Source organism: Chelonoidis abingdonii, chromosome 2, assembly GCF_003597395.2.
Source record: "Chelonoidis abingdonii isolate Lonesome George chromosome 2, CheloAbing_2.0, whole genome shotgun sequence".
Lineage (NCBI taxonomy): Eukaryota > Metazoa > Chordata > Testudines > Testudinidae > Chelonoidis > Chelonoidis abingdonii.
The window spans coordinates 300,181,272-300,205,434 of NC_133770.1; the positions used below are offsets into that span (position 1 = coordinate 300,181,272).

The following is a 24,163-nucleotide window of genomic DNA, read 5'->3' on the forward strand; positions in this document are numbered from 1 at the left end:
CAGTTTCCCCCTCTGTAAAATGAGGACTATCCGGCATGTGTGAGCTGCTCATCTGAACCTTGCTATGGCTATAGTTCATTCTGAGTAAAACATTCACGTGATCTTCTATGTTGACAGTGCAAGGATGGAGTTTCTCTGGCATCTACTAATGGCGATCGGGATTCTCGCATTGACTGGGGTGTCTCAGGGCTGCACTCCACCACCAGGGGGTAAGGAGCTGGCGCAACTTGAATGGAAACTTGTTATTTCTTATGTTTTACCCCAGTCCCTTCAGCCCCAACCTCTGCCTAGTCAGACAGCAGAAACTCTGGGAGACTCTTCCATTTCCACCACTAATTGGGCGGGTGCTCCAGCTGGCAGGGCAAACAGGAGAGGTGCCATCTGGACATCATGCTGCATCCCTGCATTCGGGAGCAGCTCCAGCTGGGTATGGGATGTGGGGTGGGGTGAGAGAGTATCTCTCTGGGCTGAGACCCCAGCAGAGACTCCCATCCCCTGGGGCCATTGCTCCTACTACGAACCTGACTCTCATGCAGTGCCTGGTTTGTGTGTCACTGCTAGGAAGCGGCTCTGGCTCCATGTGGGACAATCAGGGCCTGTGCAATCCATTAGGCGATCTAGGCAGTCGTCTAGGCCACTAATATTTGGGGGGCAGATCCGGCCGCTGAGGTCGTTGGGGGTATTTCGGGGGTGGGACCTGATGCCTCTGTCGGGGGCGCCATTTCAGGGGCAGGACCTTCTGCCGCATAGGGTGCCAAAAAACTGGCAGCGCTCCTGGGGACAAAGGGCATCTACAGCCCCCCAGTGATGGGCACATCACACCTCCCCTCTTCTCGCCCTCTGATTCCAGCTCAGAACTTGGCGCTGGGGCAGCGGGCCACTCAGTCCTCCGTATATGAAGATGTGACTGGAAAAGGCGTGGCTGGCAAGGCCGTGGATGGAAAACGTGATGGGATGTGGGAACAAGGCTCCTGCAGCCACACCCAGGGCGATAGAGATCCATGGTGGAACGTGGACTTGGGCATTCGTCAGTCTATCTCCGCGGTGATCGTGAAGAACAGGGAGGACTGCTGTGGGGAGAGAATCAGAGGGGCCCAGATCCATGTGGGAGACTCCCTGGCCGACCATGGCAAGCAGAACCCCATGTGAGTTACTTTCCCATCCTCTGGTGTGAGACAACTCCTCCCAGCTCAGATACAAGGGTCTCATTGCCACCTGGGGCCGGGACTTGGTCTCTTCCCTTCAGAGATCCCGACAACTGGGGATGCTGTGCTGGCGGTGCTCAGCTCCGGGTTGGATGAGAACCACGTCACTGAGCACAGCGACCCCTGCAGGACAAACCAGGGTAGAGCCGATCCCTCCAGGCCCCTGCATGTTCTCTCTCTGCCCTCGCAGCTGCTCCTCGCATAGAATCATCTCATCCAAGGCAACAGGAACTGATTTTCCTGAGATCGATAAATTTCTAAAGCTTGAAGGGACTTTTCCAATCATGTAGTCTGACCTCCTGTATCACACAGCCAGAAAACCTCACACAGTGATTCTGCACAGAACCCATAGAGCTGCCGTGTATCTTTTAGAAAAGACATTCAGTCTTGATTTAAAGACTCCAAGGGAAGGAGAATCCACCCTGTCCCTTGGTAATTTGATTCCTCAGTTAATGACCTTGGTTGATAAAAATATGAACCTTATTTCTAGTGTGAATTGGGTTGTGATGGGGACTAGGGCAGGCACCGTCTCTTCCATATAGATATACAAAGATGTAGGGCAGGGAGGGATCTCGAGGTGACATCTATTCCATCCGCCCATGCTAAGGCAGGACCAAGCATATCTAGGGTGACCAGACAGCAAATGTGAAAAACAGGGACAGGAGTGCGGGTAACAGGAGTTTATGTAAGAAAAAGACCCCAAAATCAGACTGTCCCTATAAAATCAGGACATCTGGGCACCCTAAGCATATCTAGGCCACCCTTGGCAGGTGCTAGCATAACCTCTTCCTACAGCCCTCCAGTGATGAGGATCCCACAACCTCCCTTGGTACCTACTCCAACTCTGAACTATCCTCATACGCAGAAAGTTTTTCCTAATATCTAACCTAATCTTTCTTGGTCCAGACTAAGGAAATTACTTCTTGTCCTGCACCGGGTGGACATGGAGAGCAATTGATCATTGTTCTCTTTGTAACAACTTGTTCTGGTGGGTACACACGTGTGGCGCACCACTTGCTGGCCTGGTGCATAACTGTAGTTGTGTCTCTGCCTCAGTTTCCCACGGTGGGCTTTCCATTAGTTCAATGAGGCTGTTATATGGAGTACAGCGCCCCTCAGGGTCTGAATTATTTAACCAAAGGCCAAATTGTGGTACACAAGCCAGCCTTCACCCCAGCATCCTAGCTTGGGGTGGGGGAAGGCGAGTTTATCTTAGTGTGTCTGCCCCACCAAAGTCCATCCACCTTCTCCATCAGGCTCCTTACCAGTAAGGCCCACTCAACACATGAACCCCCTCTGGAGTCAGGCCTCCTGCCCAAAGCTGGGAACGGTTCCGTCTCTGGGCTCCGGGCCGCCGTCAAGCTGCAAGCTCATCTCAGAGGCAGCACTGCTCGTACTCAGTGTGCACTCTGGGCTAACCTGGACCATTGGCCCTGGGAACAGGGTTTTTGCACTGGACCAAGCTTCCCGTTAGGTGCTTGCACTCGTAGCTCTCCCTTTTGGAACCTCTTCTCAGGCATAACACTTTCTAGGTCCCTTTCCTGGGGAGTCCTAACCAGCCTCCGTGAGAGAGAACTGCAATCCTCAGCAGCTTCCTCTGTGCTCTGTGCGTCTGATGAGCCTCAAGACTCTTTTAGTGCAGTGTTCTTTAGCTAATTGCCTGGTGCACTGACTCGGGAATTAACTGCCACAGGGGGAATCTGGGTTGGGTCCTTCTCCTTAGCAGAGCCTGTCACAGGATGCCTGGGAGTCTGACCTCCTCAGGGCCTGCTACCCGTGACCACAACCTTGACTTGTGTGAGGACTGTTTCGCATCCCCCATCCAGGACAGCGCCAGTGTTTCTGGCACCTAGGTGCCCGGGGGCCATTTCGCTGTCGGCGCGCTGCTCCTGCAGCTCCGGTGGACGGTCGCAGCGTGCTGCGGGAGGTTTCCACCGAGCAGCAGATCAGCGGAGCCTCGCAGGAAGCCTGGGCAGGTCCAGCTGGAGCCACCTGCGCCCGCCACCCCGCCCTGGAAAATGCTGCCCCCAATAATCTGGCCACCTAGGCGATTGCCTAGGCGCCGAATGGACGTGCCGGCCCTCGCCCATCGGCCTTTCTTCCTAGGTCGAAACACACCAGTTCTTTCAACCTTCTCAGAGGTCAGGTATATTTTGGTTGCTGCTCATTAAGAGCTCCCCATTTTCCGCATCTTCTTCAAAGTGCAGTTCAAAAGCTGGACACAGGTCTCCATCGAAGGCGCTCCCACTGGCCAAGTAATCTACATACAATAAATCTGGTACTACAACCCAGAGTGACACCTGCCCGTTTCACAACAGCGTCACACTACGGACTCAGATTCAGTTTGTGATCCACTATAACCCAAGATCCTTTTCCGCAGAGCTACGGCCTCACCAGTCACTCCCCATTTTGTAGTTGGGCATTATCTTTCCTAGGTGCAGTACATCGCACTTGTGTTTATTGAATTTCATCTTTTAGATTCAGGCCAATTCTCCACGTTATCAAGATCATTATGAATTCTAGTCCTTTCCCCCAATGATCTTGCAACACCCCCCAGCTTGTTATCACCTGTAAATTTTATAAGTGCACTCAGTGCTCCATTTAACAACTGAGCAGTACCCAATGCAGCACAGACCCCTATCCGACCCCCTCAAGATACATCCCCTCAATTTGAGCATAAAATTGAGCTATTCATAGCTACTCTCTGTGTATGTTTTTTTTCAAAGTTCTGCAACCACCTGATAAGTCACTTCATCTAGACAATATTGCCCTGGTTTCCTTATGGGAGTGTCCTATGGGACTGCATCAAAAGCCTGACTAAAATCAAGACATTTACTTCTTCTCCCCATCCATTAGGCTGGTTTGTCTGTCAAAGCAGGAAATGAGATTGGCTTGGCCTGATTTGCTCTTCCCAAATCCATGTTAGCTACAATGCATCACTTCATTATCCTCCAGCTACTTACAGAGCGATTGTCCGATCATTTGTTCGAGTACCTTCTGAGGTATCAAAGTTGGGCTGATTGATCTAGAGTTTGCCACATCCTCTTTGTTCCCCTTTTTAGAGATAGGAATAATGTTTAATCCTTCTCCAGTCCTCTGGGACCTCACCCATCCTCCAAGAGTTCTCTAAATAATCCTTTATGGTTCTGAGATTGCTTCAGCTAGCTCCTTAAGTACCCCAGGGTGTATTTCATCAGGCTCTGTTGATTTGAATACGTCTATCTTGTTTTGTTTTCTTGGCTTCTGTTCTGTTTTTAGCTGTGGGACCATCACCGACACCAGACCGGGATCCGTCAGCACCATCTGCTGCAACGGGCTGGAGGGCCGCTACGTCACCATCGTCATCCCAGGCAGGGCGGAGTATCTCACCCTGTGTGAGGTCGAGGTCCTCGCTCAGGGCTGCACCCCACCAGCAGGGGGTAAGCAGCAGGGTCAATGTGAATAGAAACTTGTTCCCTTTTTTGTTCTACCCCATTTCCATCTGCCTCAGCTACTGCCTAGTGAGACAGCAGAAACCCTGGGACACTCTTCCCTTCCCACCACTGACCTGGGCAGGGGCTAGAGCTGGGTATGGGATGTGGGGGGACTCAGAAGGGCTCTGCCTGGGTGAGACCCCAGCACCGACCTGCTGTCACTCCCATCCCCTGGGGCCATGGCTCCCACACTGAACCTGGCTCCCATGCAGTGGCTGGTTTGTGTCACTGCCAGGAAGCGGCTCTGGCTCCGTGTGGGACAAAGGGCATCTACAGCCCCCCAGTGAAGGGCACATCCCACCTCCCCTCTTCTTGCCCTCTGATTCCAGCTTGGAACTTGGCGCTGGGGCGCCCGGCCACTCAGTCCTCCATATATGAAGATGTGACTGGAAAAGGCGTGGCTGGAAAGGCCGTGGATGGAAAACGCGATGGGAAGTGGGAACAAGGCTCCTGCAGCCACACCCAGGGCGATAGAGATCCATGGTGGAACGTGGACTTGGGCAGTCGTCAGTCTGTCTCCACGGTGATCGTGAAGAACAGGGAGGACTGCTGTGGGGAGAGAATCAGAGGGGCCCAGATCCATGTGGGAGACTCCCTGGCCGACCATGGCAAGCACAACCCCATGTGAGTTGCTTTCCCAGGGCTTGGTCTCTTCTCCTCGGAGCTATCTGGGGCTGGGGGCACGGTGCTGGTGGTGCTCTCAGCTCCTGGATGGAAGGGAACCGCATATCACTGAGCACAGCGACCCCTGCAGGGCAATCCAGGGTAGAGTCGACCTCTCTCCAGGCTCCTGCATGTTCTCTCTCTGCCCCCACAGCTTCTCTGTGCCTAGAATCATCTCATCCAAGTCAACAGGAGCTGATTTTCCTGGAACCCATAGATTCTAAGACCTGAAGGGACATTTCCGACTCCTTAGTCTGACCTCCAGTATCACGCTGGTCAGAAAACTGCACAGAATGATTCTATGCTGAGCCCATAATTTCAGTGTGAGCTGCACTGTATCTATTAGACAGACATCTAGCCTTGATTTCAAGACTCCAAGGGAAGGAGAATCACATGTCCCTCGGTTATCTGCTCCTCAGTTAATGACCCTGACTGATGAATGTGGACCTTATGTCTAGTTGGAGTTGGGTTGTGAGGGGAAAAGGGACACAGTCACCCCTGCGTCTGTTACAGTCTGTCATTCACTCCGTGCTGTGGCCTCTGCAGGCTCAGAATTAAAGGGTTGTCAGTCCTGCTATCAACTCACTTGTGCCCCCATAATCTCAGTCTCTTGCCTTGTGTTCTGCTCTTACAGCTGCGTGCACCATCACTGATACCGCACCAGGATCCCTCAGCACCAATCTGCTGTGAATGGGCTGGAGGGCCGCTTCGTTACCGTCCCCATCCCCGGGCAGGGTGGGTGTCTCACCCTATGTGAGGTCGAGATCTATGGCACCCAGCTGGGGTGAGTGCTGTTATAATAGTAGCTAAGGGTTAATGTCTCTTTAACCTGTAAAGGGTTAACAAACAGTGATCTGCAACACCGAGTAGAGGACCAATCAGGAAACAAGATACTTTCAAATCTGAGTGAGGGAAGCTTGTGTGTGTCTTTTGTTCTGTCTGCTGTTCTCTCTGGTCTCTGAGAGTGACCACACGTACCTGCAGGCTCTCTAATCTCTATTTCAATTTTGTAAGTACAAGGTAGGAAGGCAGTTATAGTCTTTTGGTTGTTCTGTTATTGCAAACTGTAGTAATCTGGCTGGTAGAGTTGTTAATGTGTATTTGGCTGCAAAGATATTTTAAATTGTACATTTCTATGGATGAAGGCTTTTCTCACATTGTCAATATAAGCCTGAAAGACCCATAATAATTTACCATATCTAAGATTACAGAGATACCTTACCTCATTTTTCTTTCTTTTTTATTAAAAGTGTGCTTTTAAGAACCTGTTTTGATTTTTCCCCAGTGAGGCGCAAATGAACTGAGTCTGTACTACCAGGGAGTGGTTGGAGAGAACAAAGAGAGAAAGAAGGGAGGGGGAAAAGAGCGGATCCCTTTGTTTAGAATTCACAGAGCTTGAATCTGTATTGCCTCTGGAGTAGAGGTGGAAGCCTCTGTTTTAATTTCAAAGGAGTTTGGATCACAGTTATCTATCCAGGGTAACCCGGGAGGGAAAAAAGCCTAGGAGAGGCACTGTGATGGGAAAGAAGTTATACTTTCCTTGATGTTAGGATCAGGGGTTCTGGGATCGTTGGGGGCCCCGGGAAGGTTTTGGGAGACCAGAAGTTTATCAGGTATCAGAAAGCCTGATTGGTGGCAGCTGTATCAGATATAAGCTGGTAATGTAAGCTTAGAGGATTTCCATCTAGTACTCCATTTTTGGACTCTAAGGTTCCAGATTGAGGAAAGGTTATACTTATGACAGTGCTAGGAAGCTTGGAGTGACAGTCCATGGTGCGGGAAGGGCACCTTGCCTGCACTGGGGTAAGAGGGGGGGAAGGGGTTGGTGGCAGAAATGAGCCGCAGTCACTAATAAACTCCACAGGTCCCTTCCTGCTCTCTCCGTGTCATTTGTCTCCATCCACGTTGTTCTGGCCCATATCTCCCCTCCCTTCCTGCCCCGAACAGGCCATGTGGTTCTGATCCCACATAAGCCAGTGGGCCTTGCTCCAACCAGATGCTTTTAACCTGTTTCTTCTGCTACCCTGGCTTCCAGCCCTGTCCTCCTCCCTTCCTCCCACTTGCCCATTCCCCAAGCCCTGCTTCCCCGTCTGAATACAACCCACCCTCAGGCTCCCTGCCCTTCTCCCAACCTGGGGCTGTGAGGCACCTGTGTCTCCATTCCCCATTCAAAACCCAACGCTCCTTCACAGTTCTCCCTGAACATCCAGCTGCCTGCTGTCACGGCTTAAGCCCTGGCATCAAGCAGAGCGAGGGCTGCTTTGACCTGTCCATCCCAAACTCTGCTAGCTTGCTTGGGCCATGCTGTGACGCCTCTGACCTTGAGGAGCCCCAAGGAGGTTGGAAGAGCAGCGCTGACAGCATGATATGGGGGCCAGATGCCAGGAGTTCGTGGCAAGTGGGCACAACTCCACTGTGGCCCCTGGGATTGCAGCCGCTTATGCCAGGGCTGAATTCACGCCTATATTGTGCACAATGATTGTGAGCCAGGCAGCGGCAACAAAGCAAGTGCCCAGCCCCGAGGCCTGCGGCCTGAGGTGCTAATTAATGTGTGGAGGAGTACGGCCAAGTCGGTGGTACAGTTTGGATGTTATGTCTGCTGTCATCATCCTGGTGCCCCTACCCCCACCCAACTCGCAATGCCCCTCAGTCCTGCCCGCAGCCTCCTGCTATCCCAGAGAGCCCAATGTTTGCTGAGCGACACAGACATTCCTGGCACTTTGTATTGTGACTCTCTTGCTGGGCAAATGGCTCCATAGGTTTAAGCCCAGAAGGGCCAGCATTGATCATCTATCTGACTTTCTGACATCGAGGCCCAGACCTCACCCACCCGCCTGGAACTAACCCCCTAACCTCTGGCTGAGTTACAGACGTCCTCCACATCACATGTTACAGAGAATCCACCTTACACTAGTTACACTACAAGTGACGCCGTTGCCCCATGCTGCCAGAAGAAGGTGAAAAATCCTCAGGGTCTCTGCAGTCTGAACCTGGGGAAAATTCACTTCCCGACTCCAAATGTGGTGATCAGTTAGACCCGTGAGGCACGTGGGCATAGACCCACCAGCCATGACACCGGGGAAAGAACTCTGTGTAATCAGAGCCCTCCCTGGCTAATCCCATCACTGGCCAGTGAGATATTTGCTTGGCAGTTGCAGCTCAGCTAGGCTGCCATTTGTGGGCAGTCCCATCATACCACCCCTGCCAGAACTATCAAGCTCAGCAGTTCAACCAGTTGAACTTTTACAGATTCATTAAAATCTTGGCTATATTGGGCCTGCTTTCATGACCCAGGTCTTCATATGCTTGGATGGCGATTATGTGGAGAGTCAACCCAGTGACTTTACAGATTCATAATAATCCTTGCTATTGGGCCTGCAATTTCATGACCCAGGTCTTTCATATGCTGGATGGCCGATTATTTAGTTCCATAAGCTGTTTGGGTTTTTAATTCCATCGCAGATGTGGAATTGCTTCTGTCTTTTATTCCCTTTGCCACTCGCCCCTTACCTGTGGCTCTTCATTACATTATTAAAAACTCAGACAAAGTATTGTTTAGGGTTGTGGGCAGGCCTAGATTATCTTATCTCACCCCATATCTGCCGGAGGCGTCTCTGCTGCTTGATCTGGTAATGTGGGATTAACTCATTTATTCACTGGCAAAAACACAGTCCACACACTCTTCAGCATATTGCTGCTGGTGTTTCTCATCTCTAATGGCCCCAGTACAGGGATACCGGGGTCGGCTCTGCAGCGAGCCTGTGGCACAGGGTCTGGGAGTCGTGATCCTGGGGAAGCCGTGAATGTGATGCTGAAAAGCGATCATTGTTGCTGACGTTATAAGTGTAATACTATACTATTGGCAGTTGAAAGGTGACCAGGGCAGGAAGATTAATCAACTCACCGACTGACCTGAACCCATGGGTGAACGCTTAAGAACGTGTTAGCAGCAGATGTAAAATGAATAAGAGCTTTGAACATGCAGTCCTGAGTGTTAGAGGTAGAAGGGAGGTGTTTGCTCAGGTCTTGGGACTGTAAGCAAACCGTCTTGTCTATTGCTGATAGTTTTAAGATTCAAAGATAAAAAGGAATATTAACATTTAAGAGATACTTGAGTGAAATAGTTAATTATTGTCTATGTGTCTCTCTTGAAGGTTGTGGTAACCTGTATTTGAACTGTTTAATGGAATACAATCCTTGTGCTTAAATTGCCTGGATGTTTGGGAGGAGTAAGCTCTATTGTTTTCTCGGCGAAGGCTGCTGGAAATGTACAAGAAGCCTGGGACATGTCCTCCGCTCCGATCTCAGTATCTGCTTTTGGCGTTTCAAGGGGGGAACCCTTAAGACACAAGGATTGAGATCCCATTCACTGACTGGAGCCACTGAATTGGACTTGGACTGTAACCTAGGAACTATATCTGAAAGGGACTTTTTGGCAACACAACGCTCACCTCTGCATGTATTTTGAACCTCAAGAACGATTTCAAAATCTGTATGTATATTGATCTTTAACCAACACTCTCTTTTTCCTTTTTTAAGTACAATTTTAGCTTAGTTAAAGAGAATTGCGCTAATAGCGGTGTATTTGGATAAGATCTAAGTTATAATTGTGGACCTGTGTATGGCTGATTCCTTTGGGATTGAGAAGAACCTTTCTTTTATATTTGAGATAAGATTTTCAGGAATCTCATCATATCTGACAAGGTGGTGTCTGGAGGAGGCTAAGGCTGTGGACTTTAGGAACTGCGTGTTTTGGACTTCTAAGTAAACCAGTGAGGGTACTATAGAAGCTGTTTTTGTGCTCTGGTTGTAAATCTAAGTATTGGACCCATACACCACAGCTGCTGGGGTTTGTTGGCCGCATTTGGTTTGCACGTTCACGCTTGATTGAGTGACCTCAGGCTGACTCCACGGCGCAGCACCGTCCACACAGTGTTGTGGGTGATGAGGGGTGCTTTACCCTGTCCTGGCTAGCACCAGGCAAAGGAGTGAGGTCAGCCTGAGTTCATTCATAATCCATCACTAAACCCACCCCTCCCCCAAACAGCTATTAACCCTGACCCCATCACCCTACCCACAGCCTGTCATCCATCCCTCAACTCCTAACCCATCACTGACCTTGACCGCATCATCCAATCCCACCTGTCTCACCATCCCCACACCTCCATCAACAAAACACCCCATCCACTGAAACCCGACCCCCATGTCATTGAATCCCACCCCATCAACCCTAATCAAACTCTATCAGCCTCTGTCACCTGCCAACCCCATCTCCTTCAATGAAACTTTTTGACTTTCTCATCCCATGGTTCCTACATGGTGGGTACCCTGGCAACTGTCCAACATACTCCTGGTGCCAGAGAAAGCATTGAGGTGAGTTAGGCCCATATGCACGTAGGTGTACTCCTCATGGCAGGGCAATGAGGGGAGACAGACATGTGCAGGCTGAGTGGACACTGCCTACCTTTAAAGTTTCTCCAATCAGTAGCACAAGGGACACAAGTGGCACCTACAATGGAGCACCCATCAAAGGACCGGACACACCATCGCAAAGAAACCATTTCATTACTGCACAAGGTGAGTAACTTCCTCTTTTTGATCCCAGGAGTCGTATGTCGCTCTTTGGCCAGGGATAACGACCAGGAACTCATTATTAGCCACACCCCAAATCCTTTTAGAGTCACTGCTTCTCAGGATAGAGAACCCCCCATCCTGTAAGGATGGCCTAATATTCTTTGGTTTCCGAGATGTATAGCATTCGCCTGTAACCTGGGGGAATTCTGCACCATGCACAATGCACAGACATTAATGTGGCTGCGGGGGGCGCGATTTTTTTTTTTCATAGCATGAAAATACATTCTGCTCCAAACGTGCTACAATTATGCCTTTTGCAAACCCAGGGGCCACCGTGGCACAGAAGCAGAAGAGTAGCCACTCCGGGCACAAGCAGCCCCAGCTGGAGATAAGGAAGAGAAGACGTTACATCCTACAGTTGCCCTGCCCTTGGGGTATTAGATGGGCATGGGACATGGGGGACGGACAGCATTAGGGAATATGGGACTGCTGGGGAGTCTCAGACTGGGGTTTCAGAAGGGCTAGGGGGGACAAAACTGGAGTGGGGGTGCAGGAAACATGGCATGGGGGGAGGGGCTGGGCCTGAGTGAGGGTGATCAGGGACACATAGGGTAGGGGACCAGGGGTGCAGGGACCCATGGGGCAAAGGGGCAGATGTGCCCTGACTGGAATGAGAGTGGCTAGGGATCAGCCAGGGTCTGCATGGGGACGGCTCTCTAACAATCCCCCCATCCCTCCCAAAATTGTTCCATACTTCTCCTAACCCCATTCCAACCACTCTGCCAAATTTCACACCAGCTCTTTTCCAGCAATTACTTCCTCTCCCTCAGTCCTTCGGTACTCCTGATTCCCCAAAGCCTTTGCACTGCCTTCGAGGGTGGGACAATATTTTCGATTCGTAGTTTAAATTTAATTATTACTCAAATGTTCTCTATTTAATCATTGCCTAGTAGGAATTCATTTGTCAAAAACACTTTCCTGAATCTTTTTGTTGTTGTCTGATTGTTCCAGACACGTTGCTGACAAAAGATATTTTAAATAAATTACCAAATAAATTGAAACCGGATTATAAATGGATTAAGGTATCAGGAGGGGGAGCCATGTTTAGTCTGGATCTGTAAAAGAGCAGCAAGGGAATCCTGTGGCACCTTATAGACTAACAGACGTATTTGGGAGCAATGAGCTTTCGTGGGTGAACGCCACGAAAGCTCATGCTTCAATACGTTCTGTTAGTCTATAAGGTGCCCAGAGAGCTGAGGAAGCCTTGTTCCAGGTCAGCCATAAGAAAGAGTGTTATCACTGTGTGATGAGAGTGTATCATTTGTTTTCCCCCCCGAAACAAGAATATTTATTGAACACCTCGGCCGTTTCGTCATTGTTATTGATAATTCTCCCATTTCCATCTAGTAATGGACCAATACCATTGTGAAGATTATTTTTCTTCCTAATACAGTATATTTAAAAAACAACTGATTGTCTTTAATGCTGGCGGCCTTAGATTTCTCCTTGTATCCCAAGGCTGCCACCATCAGTCTTCTGCAGTTCCTGACTTCGGATTCATATTCGTTACTATCATTTCCCCTTTTTCCTACTTGTTGTATATTTTTATTATTATTACTTTTTTACAGCTGCCTTCACGTCCTCTCTGAAGCAGGTTGGTTTTTTAACCAAATGGCCTTCTTCCTTCACTGCAGAATTGTGGGGGTTTTGGACCCATCGTAGTAAGATGTTCTTAAATGATTCCCAATTATTCAGATTTTTCTGATTAAATATTTCCTCCCAGTTGATTTCACTCGTAATTGTTTTCAGCTCTGTGAAACTGGTGCTCGTAAAGAAGCCCCAGGTACATATATTTCTGGTCTGGACTCTATTCTGTTTGCACGTTTTAAATGTGATCAAGTCATGGTCACTTGTACCTAAGTTACCATTGACTCTTAGTTCTGTGATCAGTTACCTTCGGTTAGGACAATGCTAACCCTAACTTCTGGCCTCAAGTTTATAAGACAGGTGCCAGTGACGTCAGCTCCTCCATTCATTTTGTGAACGATGTATCAATACCTACTTCTTTTCCCCCCAAAAAACCCTATTTGGTGAATTCATGTCAAATTTGTGACTAGTTCTGGCTCACCGCAACATGCGTGTTTCAGTGAATTTACTATTGGCTGAAAAAATAAATCACCCACCTCTAATTCTCAGGCCAGAGCTGGAGCCAAAAGCAGTTTAGCACCATCTGGGATGTCCTAAGGCAGGGGTCGGCAACCTTTCAGGAGTAGTGTGCCAAGTCTTCATTTATTCACTCTCATTTAACATTTCGTGTGCCAGTCATACATTTTAACACTTTTAGAAGGTCTCTTTCTATAAGTCTATAATACATAACTAAACTATTGTTGTATGTAAAATAAATAAGGCTTTTTAAATGTTTAAGAAGCTTCATTTAAAATTAAATCAGGATTCTTGCTGGCATTTATAAAATGTGTCATGTTGAACAAATAAAAATATGCAGAATTTTGCAGAATTTTAAAATAAGTGTCTAGAGGTTTTTAATATTTTTGGTGCAGAATTCCCCCAGAAGTACCTGTAATGAACCAAATTAGTTGCTTGCATCCAGTTTGCCAAGCAGTTCTAGAACGCTCTGTATCAGTCACCTGTCCTCTTCATTATTTACCCCTCCCTCAACTTTGTCATCTGTAAACTTCATCATCATGATCTTGTGTTTTCTTACTGGTCACGCGATAAAAATGCTAACTAGCATGGCCAAGAACCCAATCTTGAGGAACCCTTCTGGAAACAGAGCCATTCAACTAACAATCCCCATTTACAGTTACGTTTTTGAACCAATCACCTGCTCCATTATCTTGCCCAGGATCGATGACAACATAATTACGCTGGTCATCCTGTTTACCATTTAAAAAACTGGCACATAGCTTTCTTCCTCTTCTGGAACTTCCCAGTGCTCCAAGTCTTACAAAAATCAATGCTAGCAGCTTGCAAACTAGCTCCTCAGCCACTCTTTTTAAAACTCTTGGGGCAAGTTATCTGGATCTGCTGATTTAAAAATATCTGACTTTATAAGCTTCTGTTAACACTCCCAAGATACTAGTGAACCATGAAAGAGTGTTAGCAGCAAAGAGCTGTGGCACCTTATAGACTAACAGATGTATAGAGCATGAGCTTTCCGTGGGTGAATACCCACTCTAATCGGATGCCATTAGTGGAAATTTCCAGGGGCAGTGATATTATATGAACAAAAGCAGGGCTAAGATGAACAAGGTAGTTCATCAGGGGAATGAGCCCTCTTCAGCAGTTGAGTGGAAAACCAAGGAGAGAAACTGGTCCGGTAATGGCAAGCCATTCACAGTCTTTGTTTAATCCTGAGCTGATGTGTAAATTTGCAGAAGATGGAAACTGAACGTCAGCATTTCTCTTTGGAAGTTGGTATGAAAGTTTTTGCTGCAGGATGGCTACCTTTAGATCGCTAACTTGTGTCCCAGGAGATTGCAATGTTCTCCTCCAGGTTTTGGTATATTGCCATCCTAATATCTGATTTCGTGTCCATTTATCTCTTTCCATTAGGACTGGTCCCAGTCTGGCCATGTGCATAGCAGAGAGCCTTGCTGGCATATGCGGGTGATATTACATTGGGACGTACGCAAACGGAATGAACCTGGTATGAGGGTTGCTGTTCTCGTTAGGTCCTGGATCGTCGCTGGGGTAGATATTGGACAGATTGGCATCGATTTGTTGCCATGGATGGTTCCTGAGCTAGAGTTACTCTGGCCAGTTGTGCAGTTTACTGGCTGATGAATAGCTTCAGGCTGGCAGCGTTGTCTGTGCGCGAGGACTTGGCTTGCACCCAAGGCCTGTGAAAGTGTGGGAGCATTGTCCAAGGATGGGTGTGAGATCCCTGACGAATGCATTTGGAGTGGTTGTTAGCTGGGGACTGTATGTGATGGCCAGTGATAGTCTGTTGGTTTCTTCTTGGGGTTGTCTTTGCAGATAGGAGGCTTCTGGTACATGTCTGGCTCTTTTGATCTGTTTCCTTATTTCCTCGTGCAGGTATGTAGTTGGTGAGAAATGCTTGGTGAATATTTTGTAGGTGTGGTCTCTGTCTTTGAGGGGTTAGAGCAGAATGCGGTTGACTCGGTGCTTGGGCGGTAGGACAATGGATCGTTGGGTGTGCCTGCATGATGAAAGGCTGGAAGGCAGGAAGATAGGGCTATAGCGGTCGGGTAGGTGTCGGTTATAGGGTGTTGTTATGTGACCATCGCCTTATTTTGCACCGTTGGTGTTCTAGGAAGTCGCGACCTCCCGTGTAGATGGTCCAGGCTGGAGGTTGATGATGGGGTGGAAAAGCTGTGAATCGTGGTGGAATTGGTTCAGAGTCTCCTTTCCATGGGTCCAGATGATGAGATGTCATCAATGTAGCGTAGTAGAGAAGAGGGCTGTGAGTGACGAACCCATCACTGAACCCGACCCCATCATTGAATCCCACCCCATCACCCTAATCAAACTCTACTCAGCCTCTGTCACCTGCCCCAACCCCATCTCCTGTCAATGAAATTTTTACTTCTCATCCCATGGTTCCTGACATGGTGGGTACCCTGGCACTGTCCAGACATACTCCCTGGTGCCAGAGAAAGCACTGAGGTGAGTTAGCCCATGCACGTAGGTTATCCTCATGGCAGGGCATGAGGGGAGACAGCACATGTGCAGGCTGAGTGGACACTGCTACCAAAGTTTTCTCCAATCAGCAGCACAAGGACACAAGTGCACCTACAATGGAGCACCCATAAGGACGGACACACATCGCAAAGAACCATCATTACTGCACAAGGTGAGTAACTTCCTCTTTTTGCATCCCAGGATCGTATTCGCTCTTTTGGCCAGGGCATAACACCAGGAACTCATATTCAGCCACCCCCAAATCCTTTTAAGAGTCACTGCTTCTCAGGATAGAGACCCCCATCCTGTAAGGATGGCCTATATTCTTTGTTCAGAGATGTATACATTTCCCTGTACACTCCTGGGGGAATTCTGCACCATTGCACATGCACAGAATTAATGTGCTGCGCAGATTTTTTTTTCATAGCAGAAAATACATTCTGCTCCAAAGTGCTACAATTATGCCTTTTGCCAACCAGGGGCCACCGTGGCACCAGAACAGAGAGTAGCCACTCCCGGGCACAAGCAGCCCCAGCTGAGGATAAGGAAGAGAAGACGTTACATCCCTTACAGTGCCCTGCCCTTGGGGTCATGTCAGAGGGCATGGGACATGGGGGGACGGACAGCATAGGGAATATGGGACTGCTGGGGAGTCTCAGACTGGGGTTCAGAAGGGCTAGTGGGGGGACAAACTGGAGTGGGGGTGCAGGAACACATGGCGATGGGGGGAGGGGCTGGCTGAGTAGGGGTGCAGGGACACATAGGGATAGGGGACAGGGGTGCAGGGACCCATGGGGCAAGGGGCAGATGTGCCTGACTGAATGAGAGTGGCTAGGGATCAGCCAGGGTCTGCATGGGGGAGGCTCTCTAACAATCCCTCCCCATCCCTCCCAAAATTGTTCCATACTTCTCCTACCCACATCAAACAACTCTCCAAATTCACACCCAGGCTCTTTTCCAGCAATTACTTTCCTCTCCCTCAGCTCCTTCGTTACTCCTGATTCCCCAAAGCCTTTGCACTGCTTCTGAGGGGTGTGGGACATATATTTCTGTATTGTAGTTTAAATTAATTATTACTCAAAGTTCTCTATTAATATGCCTAGTAAGGAATCTATTTGTCAAAAAACATTTCCTGAATCTTTTTGTGTTGTCTGTATTGTTCCAGACAGTTGCTGACAGATATTTTAAATAAATTACCAAAATAATTGAAACCGGCATTATAAAATTAAGTATCAGAGGGGGAGCCGTGTTAGTCTGGATCTGTAAAAGCAGCAAAGAATCCTGTGGCACCTTATAGACTAACAGACGTATTGGAGCATGAGCTTTCGTGGGTGAACGCCCACGAAAGCTCATGCTTCAATACGTCTGTTAGTCTATAAGGTGCCACAGGATTCTTGCTGGCATTTATAAAATGTGTCATGTTGAACAAATAAAAATGCAGAATATTTGCAGAATTTTAAAATAATGTCTAGAAGGTTTTTAATATTTTTGGTGCAGAATTCCCCCAGAAGTACCTGTAATGAACCAAATTAGTTGCTTGCATCCCAGTTTGCCAAGCAGTTCTAGAACGCTCTGTATCAGTCACCTGTCCTCTTCATTATTTACCCCTCCCTCAACTTTGTCATCTGTAAACTTCATCATCATGATCTTGTGTTTTCTTACTGGTCACGCGATAAAAATGCTAACTAGCATGGCCAAGAACCCAATCTTGAGGAACCCTTCTGGAAACAGAGCCATTCAACTAACAATCCCCATTTACAGTTACGTTTTTGAACCAATCACCTGCTCCATTATCTTGCCCAGGATCGATGACAACATAATTACGCTGGTCATCCTGTTTACCATTTAAAAAACTGGCACATAGCTTTCTTCCTCTTCTGGAACTTCCCAGTGCTCCAAGTCTTACAAAAATCAATGCTAGCAGCTTGCAAACTAGCTCCTCAGCCACTCTTTTTAAAACTCTTGGGGCAAGTTATCTGGATCTGCTGATTTAAAAATATCTGACTTTATAAGCTTCTGTTAACACTCCAGAGATACTAGTGAACAGAAAGAGTTTAGCAGCAAAGAGCCGTGGCACCCTTATAGACTAACAGATGTATTAGAGCAGAGCTTTCCGTGGGTGAATACCCACTCTAATCGGATGCCTGTAGTGAAATTTCCAGGGCAGTGATAGTTATATGAACAAGAAGCAGGCTAGAGATAACAAGGTTTAGTTCATCAGGGAATGAGCCCTCTTCAGCATTTGAGGTGGAAAACCAAGGAGAGAAACTGGTAACTGGTTATTGGCACATCACAGCTTTGTTTAATCCTGAGCTGAGGTGTCAAATGCGGATGAACTGAAGTCAGCAATTTTCTTTGGAAGTTGGTATGAAATTTTTTGCTGCAGGAGGCTACCTTAGATCGCTAACTTGTTCCCAGGAGATGCAATTTCTCTCTCCAGGTTTTGTATATTGCCATTCCTAATATCGTTTTCGTGTCCATTTAGCCTCTTTCCATAGACTGTCCCAGTCTGCCGATGTGCATAGCCAGAGGAGCCTTTGCTGGCAATGCGGGTTGTATATACATTGGGCGTGCAAGTGAATGAACCTGCGAGGGGTTGGCTGTTCTGCGTTAGGTCCTGTGATGATGCGCTGGGGTAATAGTGGGCAGATTGGCATCGAGTTTGTTGCCATGGATGTCCTGACTAGAGTTACTCTGGCCAGTTGTGCAGTTTACTGGCTGATGAATAGCTTCAGGCTGGCAGCGTTGTCTGTGCGCGAGGACTTGGCTTGCACCCAAGGCCTGTGAAAGTGTGGGAGCATTGTCCAAGGATGGGTGTGAGATCCCTGACGAATGCATTTGGAGTGGTTGTTAGCTGGGGACTGTATGTGATGGCCAGTGATAGTCTGTTGGTTTCTTCTTGGGGTTGTCTTTGCAGATAGGAGGCTTCTGGTACATGTCTGGCTCTTTTGATCTGTTTCCTTATTTCCTCGTGCAGGTATGTAGTTGGTGAGAAATGCTTGGTGAATATTTTGTAGGTGTGGTCTCTGTCTTTGAGGGGTTAGAGCAGAATGCGGTTGACTCGGTGCTTGGGCGGTAGGACAATGGATCGTTGGGTGTGCCTGCATGATGAAAGGCTGGAAGGCAGGAAGATAGGGCTATAGCGGTCGGGTAGGTGTCGGTTATAGGGTGTTGTTATGTGACCATCGCCTTATTTTGCACCGTTGGTGTTCTAGGAAGTCGCGACCTCCCGTGTAGATGGTCCAGGCTGGAGGTTGATGATGGGGTGGAAAAGCTGTGAATCGTGGTGGAATTGGTTCAGAGTCTCCTTTCCATGGGTCCAGATGATGAGATGTCATCAATGTAGCGTAGTAGAGAAGAGGGCTGTGAGTGACGAAAGCTGAGGAAGCCGTGTTCCCAGGTCAGCCATAAGAAAGGCAGTGTTATCACTGTGGTGATGAGAGTTGTTCATTGGTTTTCCCCCCTAAACAAGAATATTTATTGACACCTCGCGTCCGTTTCGTCGATTGTTATTGATAATTCTCCCATTTCCATCTAGTAATTGGACCCAATACATGTGAAGATTTATTTTTTCGTCCTAATACAGTTATATTTAAAAAACAACTGATTGTCTTTAATGCTGGCGGCCTTAGATTTCTCCGTTGTATCCCAAGCGCTGCCACCATCCAGTCTTCTGCAGTTTCCTGACTTCGGATTCATATTCGTTACTGATCATTTCCCCTTTTTCCTACTTGTTGGATATTTTTATTTTATTATTGTTTTACAGCTGCCTTCACGTCCTTCTGAAGGCAGAGTTGGTTTTAACCACATGGCCTTCTTCCTCAACTGGCAGAATTGGGGGTTTTGGACCCATCGTAGTAAGCATGTTCTTTAACCTGATTCCCCAATTTATTCAGATTTTCTGCATTAAATATCTTCACGCCCAGTTTGATTTCATCGTAATTGTTTTCAGCTCTGTGAAACTGGTGCTTCGTCCAACAAAGCCCCAGGTACATATATTTCTGGTCTGGACTCATATTCTGTTTGCACGTTTAAAGTGATCACAGTATGGTCACTCTGTACCTAAGGTTACCATCTGACTTTAGTTCTGTAGTCAGTTACCTATCGAGTTAGGACAATGCTAAACCCTAACTTCTGGCACTCAAGTTTAAGACACGTGCGAGTGACGTCAGCCCTCCATCATTTTGAATGAACGATGATATCAATACCTACTTCTTTTTCCCAAAAACCCTATTTGGTGACATTCCTTCAAATTTGTGACTCGGTCTGGCTCACCGCAACATGCGTGTTTCAGTGAATTACTAGTGGCTGAAAAAAATAAATCACCCACCTCTAATTCTCAGGCCCAGAGTGGAGCCAAAAGCAGTAGCAGCGCATCTGGTATGTCCTAAGGCAGGGTCCGCCAACCCAGGAAGTAGTGTGCCAAGTCTCATTTATCACCTCAATTTAACATTTCGTGTGCAGTATACATTTTAACACTTTTAGAAGGTCTCTTTCTATAAGTCTATAATACATAACTAAACTATTGTTGTATGTAAAATAAATAAGGCTTTTTAAATGTTTAAGAAGCTTCATTTAAAATTAAATTGAAATGCAGAGTCCCCTGGACCGGTGGCCAGGATCCGGGCAGTGCGAGTGCCACTGAAAATCAGCTCGCGTGCTGCCTTTGGCACCCGTGCCATAGATTGCCTACCCCTGGTCTAACGTGTTTTCTGGACGATGAGTTGGGAACAAACCCATAAAGCATCACTGAACAGTGAACAAACCTGAAACCACAAGAGACATTTCACTACTAGACCGTGAAAAGACAGCGACTCATATCCTAACTAACCACACCCCCTCTCCATGGTAAACCCTACGGCCAGGAGCTCCTGAGGGGGAAGACCTCTCTAGTCCCTCTGTTGCTGAAAAGTGTTGTCACAGAGCTTCATTTGTATAAGCAACTTACCTACAGTTCTTCTAGTGGCTCTTGGGTAGTCACCATACCTATCTAGGGATTTGGATTTTGGGGGTAGTGAGCCCAACCAGAGTGGCTCACAAGGGGGAATAAACTCATTTACAAGCAGCTAGGAGTCTACTGAATATCACATGTGCTCTTGTCTTCCCATTTCAGGAGATTTTGCTGTGAGAAATAACAAAGAGTGAGGAGTTTGCTGTATTGGCTGTTGCAGGGACTTTGTAACAAGAAAGAACACAGAGGACAGCCACTGCAGGAGAGCAGGTGGACTCTGGTGAGGCCCTCCCTACCCAGCCAGTGTCTTAATAAAGCTGAATCACTGAGCTGGGTTAGGTGGTGACATCTCTGGAGAAGCAGCTGCCTGGGGACTGGAGACAGAGCTGCAAACAGACATTTGGATGACTGCTACTCCCTGATGCCAACCATGAGCAAGGATTGGTGGATGAGCGAGGTGGTGTGACAAGGGGCTCTCACCTGGGAGACCTTCTCACAGGCATGTGGGAAGGGAGTTAGATGGACAACTGCCAAAGGAGGGCAGGGCAGGCATTTTACTCTTTATTTGTGTATCTATCCTGTGATTGCTACTTCACATTGGACTGTTCTCCTTCCCCTGATAAAGAGTTCCTTGTTTGCACAAAGTCTCAAGCAGCTTGTAAGTGGCGAAGTTCTGTATGTTCAGGGCACTGAGGGAGGTTGTGTTTCATTTCCACAACATTCTGGGTGGGGCCTTGAGTGGGCTTAGTTATTTGTCAAGGGGGCGCTACATGTATTGACTCTCTGGAGTTCAAAAGGGAGCCAGATAGATTCATGGAGGATAGGTCCATCAATGGCTATTAGCCAGGATGGGCAGGGATGGTGTCCCTGGCCTCTGTTTGCCAGCAGCTGGGAATGGGTGACAGGGGATGGATCACTTGACGATTCCCTGTTCTGTTCATTCCCTCTGGGGCACCTGCCACTGGCTACTGTCGGTAGACAGGATACTGGGCTTGGTGGACCTTATGTTCTCTGCCAAGCACTGAGCATACTGCCAGAGCTAGCAGTCATTGATCCAACAAAAACATCATGTGCAACTGCTGAGGCTCCTGCCCAGTGACCTACTATCTAAAGTATCTCCAGAGGAGGAAGAAAAGCCAAGTCATGCAAACGCTCTTTCTGCGCAAATGGCAGTGAGTCTGAGGAGAAGGACAATGGCAGGGCAGGGTGTGTCTTGGAATTAGACTGGGGGCTTCAACACTACCGGACCCCAAACACATATCCCTGCTGCCAGTCTTAGTTCCCGAAACCTGAGTGAGGTAAGGAAAGCCCAGCTCCTGCTGCTCTTCCCAAGGGATTATGCCTTATGATCACTTGCCAACCACTGCAACAAAGCTAGCTATGAGCAGAGAGTCAGGCCTGCAATTTCAAATCTCTTTGAAGAAGGGGAGGGCTCTGACCATGCTCCTTTGTTGGATAACTTAGAAATACCTGAGGAAGGTTTTCCGGGTTCCCTGGAACCCTTGTCACTGGGACAGGACAAAGAGGGTGTCAATAGCTGAGTGACCCTGAAGGAAGCCATCACAGGCACTGGGCCAGAGAGCAATTGAACAAATGCAGGCCCTGTCTACACTAAATGCATGTGACAGGGTCTTCCAGTTGGTTAGCACTTCACTTATGATGAGCCAGGGGTCAGCAGTGAAGGAGCGGCATGTATAGTCCACTGGTTTATGGTGGCTCTAGTAGGAATCCTAAGACATCATAAAAAGGTGGTGGTGGTGGTGGGGTTTGGAATAAGGTGAATGTGACTTGCCGGGATGACGTTCTTAGCTGGCAGGAGGAAGTGAGTCCTGTGCCCAGAAGTTCTAGAGGAGACCGAGCTCTCTACTCCCTCTGTTGGAGAAAAGGGAAAAGTGCTGCCATATGGAGCTTCATTTGCGTAGGCTACATACCCACAGTTCCACTAGTGACACTTGGGAAGTCACTGTAATTCCTATGAACTTAGATTTTGGGGGCTAGTGGGCTCCCAGAAAAGCTCAGAGAGAGAGGGGAAAGGTTTATTTTCAAGTGGCCAGGATTTTGCTTAGGGCCTTTGTTTCTTTTCTCAAGAGACTCTGGGGTAAGAGACGAAACAGACTGAAGACTTCCTGGGAAGAGATGATACAATGCACATGATAGAAGCAGAGAAGGGAGTGGACTGACCATTGCTTAGAATCTTGAAGATGAGGTTAGAGATCTTGCAAAAAGATTTGCTTTAATCCAGCTTTTTGGTGAGATTCTATGCCCTGTGTGAAGGTGGGTTGGACATAAGAATGGCCATACCGGGTCACACCAAAGGTCCGTCCAGCCCAGTATCCTGTCTACTGACAATGACCAATGCCAAGTGCCTCAGAGGGAGTGAACCCAACAGGCAATGATCAAGTGATCTCCCTCCTGCCATCCATCTCCACCCTCTGACAAACAGAGGCTAGGGACACCATTCCTTACCCATCCTGGCTAATAGCCATTAATGGAACTTCACCTCCACGGATTATCCAGTTCTCTTTTAAATGCTGTTAAGTCCTAGCCTTCAGAACCTCCTCCGGCAAGGAGTTCCACAAGTTGACGTGCGCTGGTGAAGAACTTTCTTTTATTTGTTTTAAACATGCTGCCTTTAATTTCCTTTGGTGGCCCCTAGTTCTTCTATTATGGGAATAAGTAATAACTTTTCCTATTCACTTTCTCCCACATCACTCATGATTTTATAGACTCTATCAATGATTCCCCCTTAGTCCCCCCCGCCCTCTTTTCCAAGAATGAAAAGTCCAGCCTCTTTAATCTCTCCTCAATATGGCGGCCCTCTCCAAACCCCTAATCAGTTTAGTTGGCCCTTCTGCTGAACCTTTTCTAGTGCCAGTATATCTTTTTTGAAGACGAGGAGACCAATCGTACACAGTATTCAAGATGCAGGCATACCATGGATTTATAAAGGCAATAAGAATTCTCCGTCTTATGCTCTATCTCCCTTTAATGAATTCCTAACCTCCTGTTTGCTTTTTTTGACAGCCTCTGCACACTGCATGGACGTCTTGAGAGACTTCCACAATGAATCAAGAGTCATTTCTGAATTCATTGTAGCTAATTAGACCCCATCACTTGTATGTATAGTTGGGGTTATTTTCCGAATGTGCATTACTTACATTATCCCACATTAAGTTCATTGCCATTTTGTTGCCAATATTTAGTTTTTGGAGATCTTTTTGAAGATTTTCACAGTCGCTTTGGTCTTAACTATCCTGAGCAGTTTAGTATCATCTGCAAACTTTGCCCACCTCACTGTTTACCATCTTTTCCAGATCATTTATGAATAAGTTTGAAATAGGATTGGTCCTAGGACTGGCCTTGAGGAACACCACTGTTACCCCCTCATTTTGAGAATTTACGCATTATTCTACCTTTGTTTCCTGTGCTTAACCATCTCAATTCATGAAAGGATGCTTTTATCCAATGGGACCTTGCTTTTTTAAAATTTTAAAAATTTAAGAAGCTTTAGTGATGGACCTTGTAAGCTTTTCCTGGAAATCTAAGTAAACTATGTCCATGGATCCCTTGTCCACAGTTTGCTGAGCCCTTCAAAGAACTCATAATGATTAGTAGACACATTTTCTTAACAGACA

The 24,163-nt window shown here is 47.6% G+C and overlaps 1 protein-coding gene across 1 annotated transcript in view; it reads left to right on the forward strand.

Moving 5' to 3' along the window:
- The first annotated feature begins 390 nt into the window (after positions 1–390).
- The window catches only part of LOC116825865 (uncharacterized), a 41,735-nt gene continuing 17,962 nt past the window's right edge, over positions 391–24,163 (forward strand). Inside the window, exons 1-4 of the mRNA XM_075062040.1 lie at positions 391–427; positions 851–1,145; positions 4,464–4,624; positions 5,008–5,302. Of these exons, the coding sequence (XP_074918141.1) occupies positions 391–427; positions 851–1,145; positions 4,464–4,624; positions 5,008–5,302 (788 nt within the window). The remainder of the gene's footprint in view (positions 428–850; positions 1,146–4,463; positions 4,625–5,007; positions 5,303–24,163) is intronic.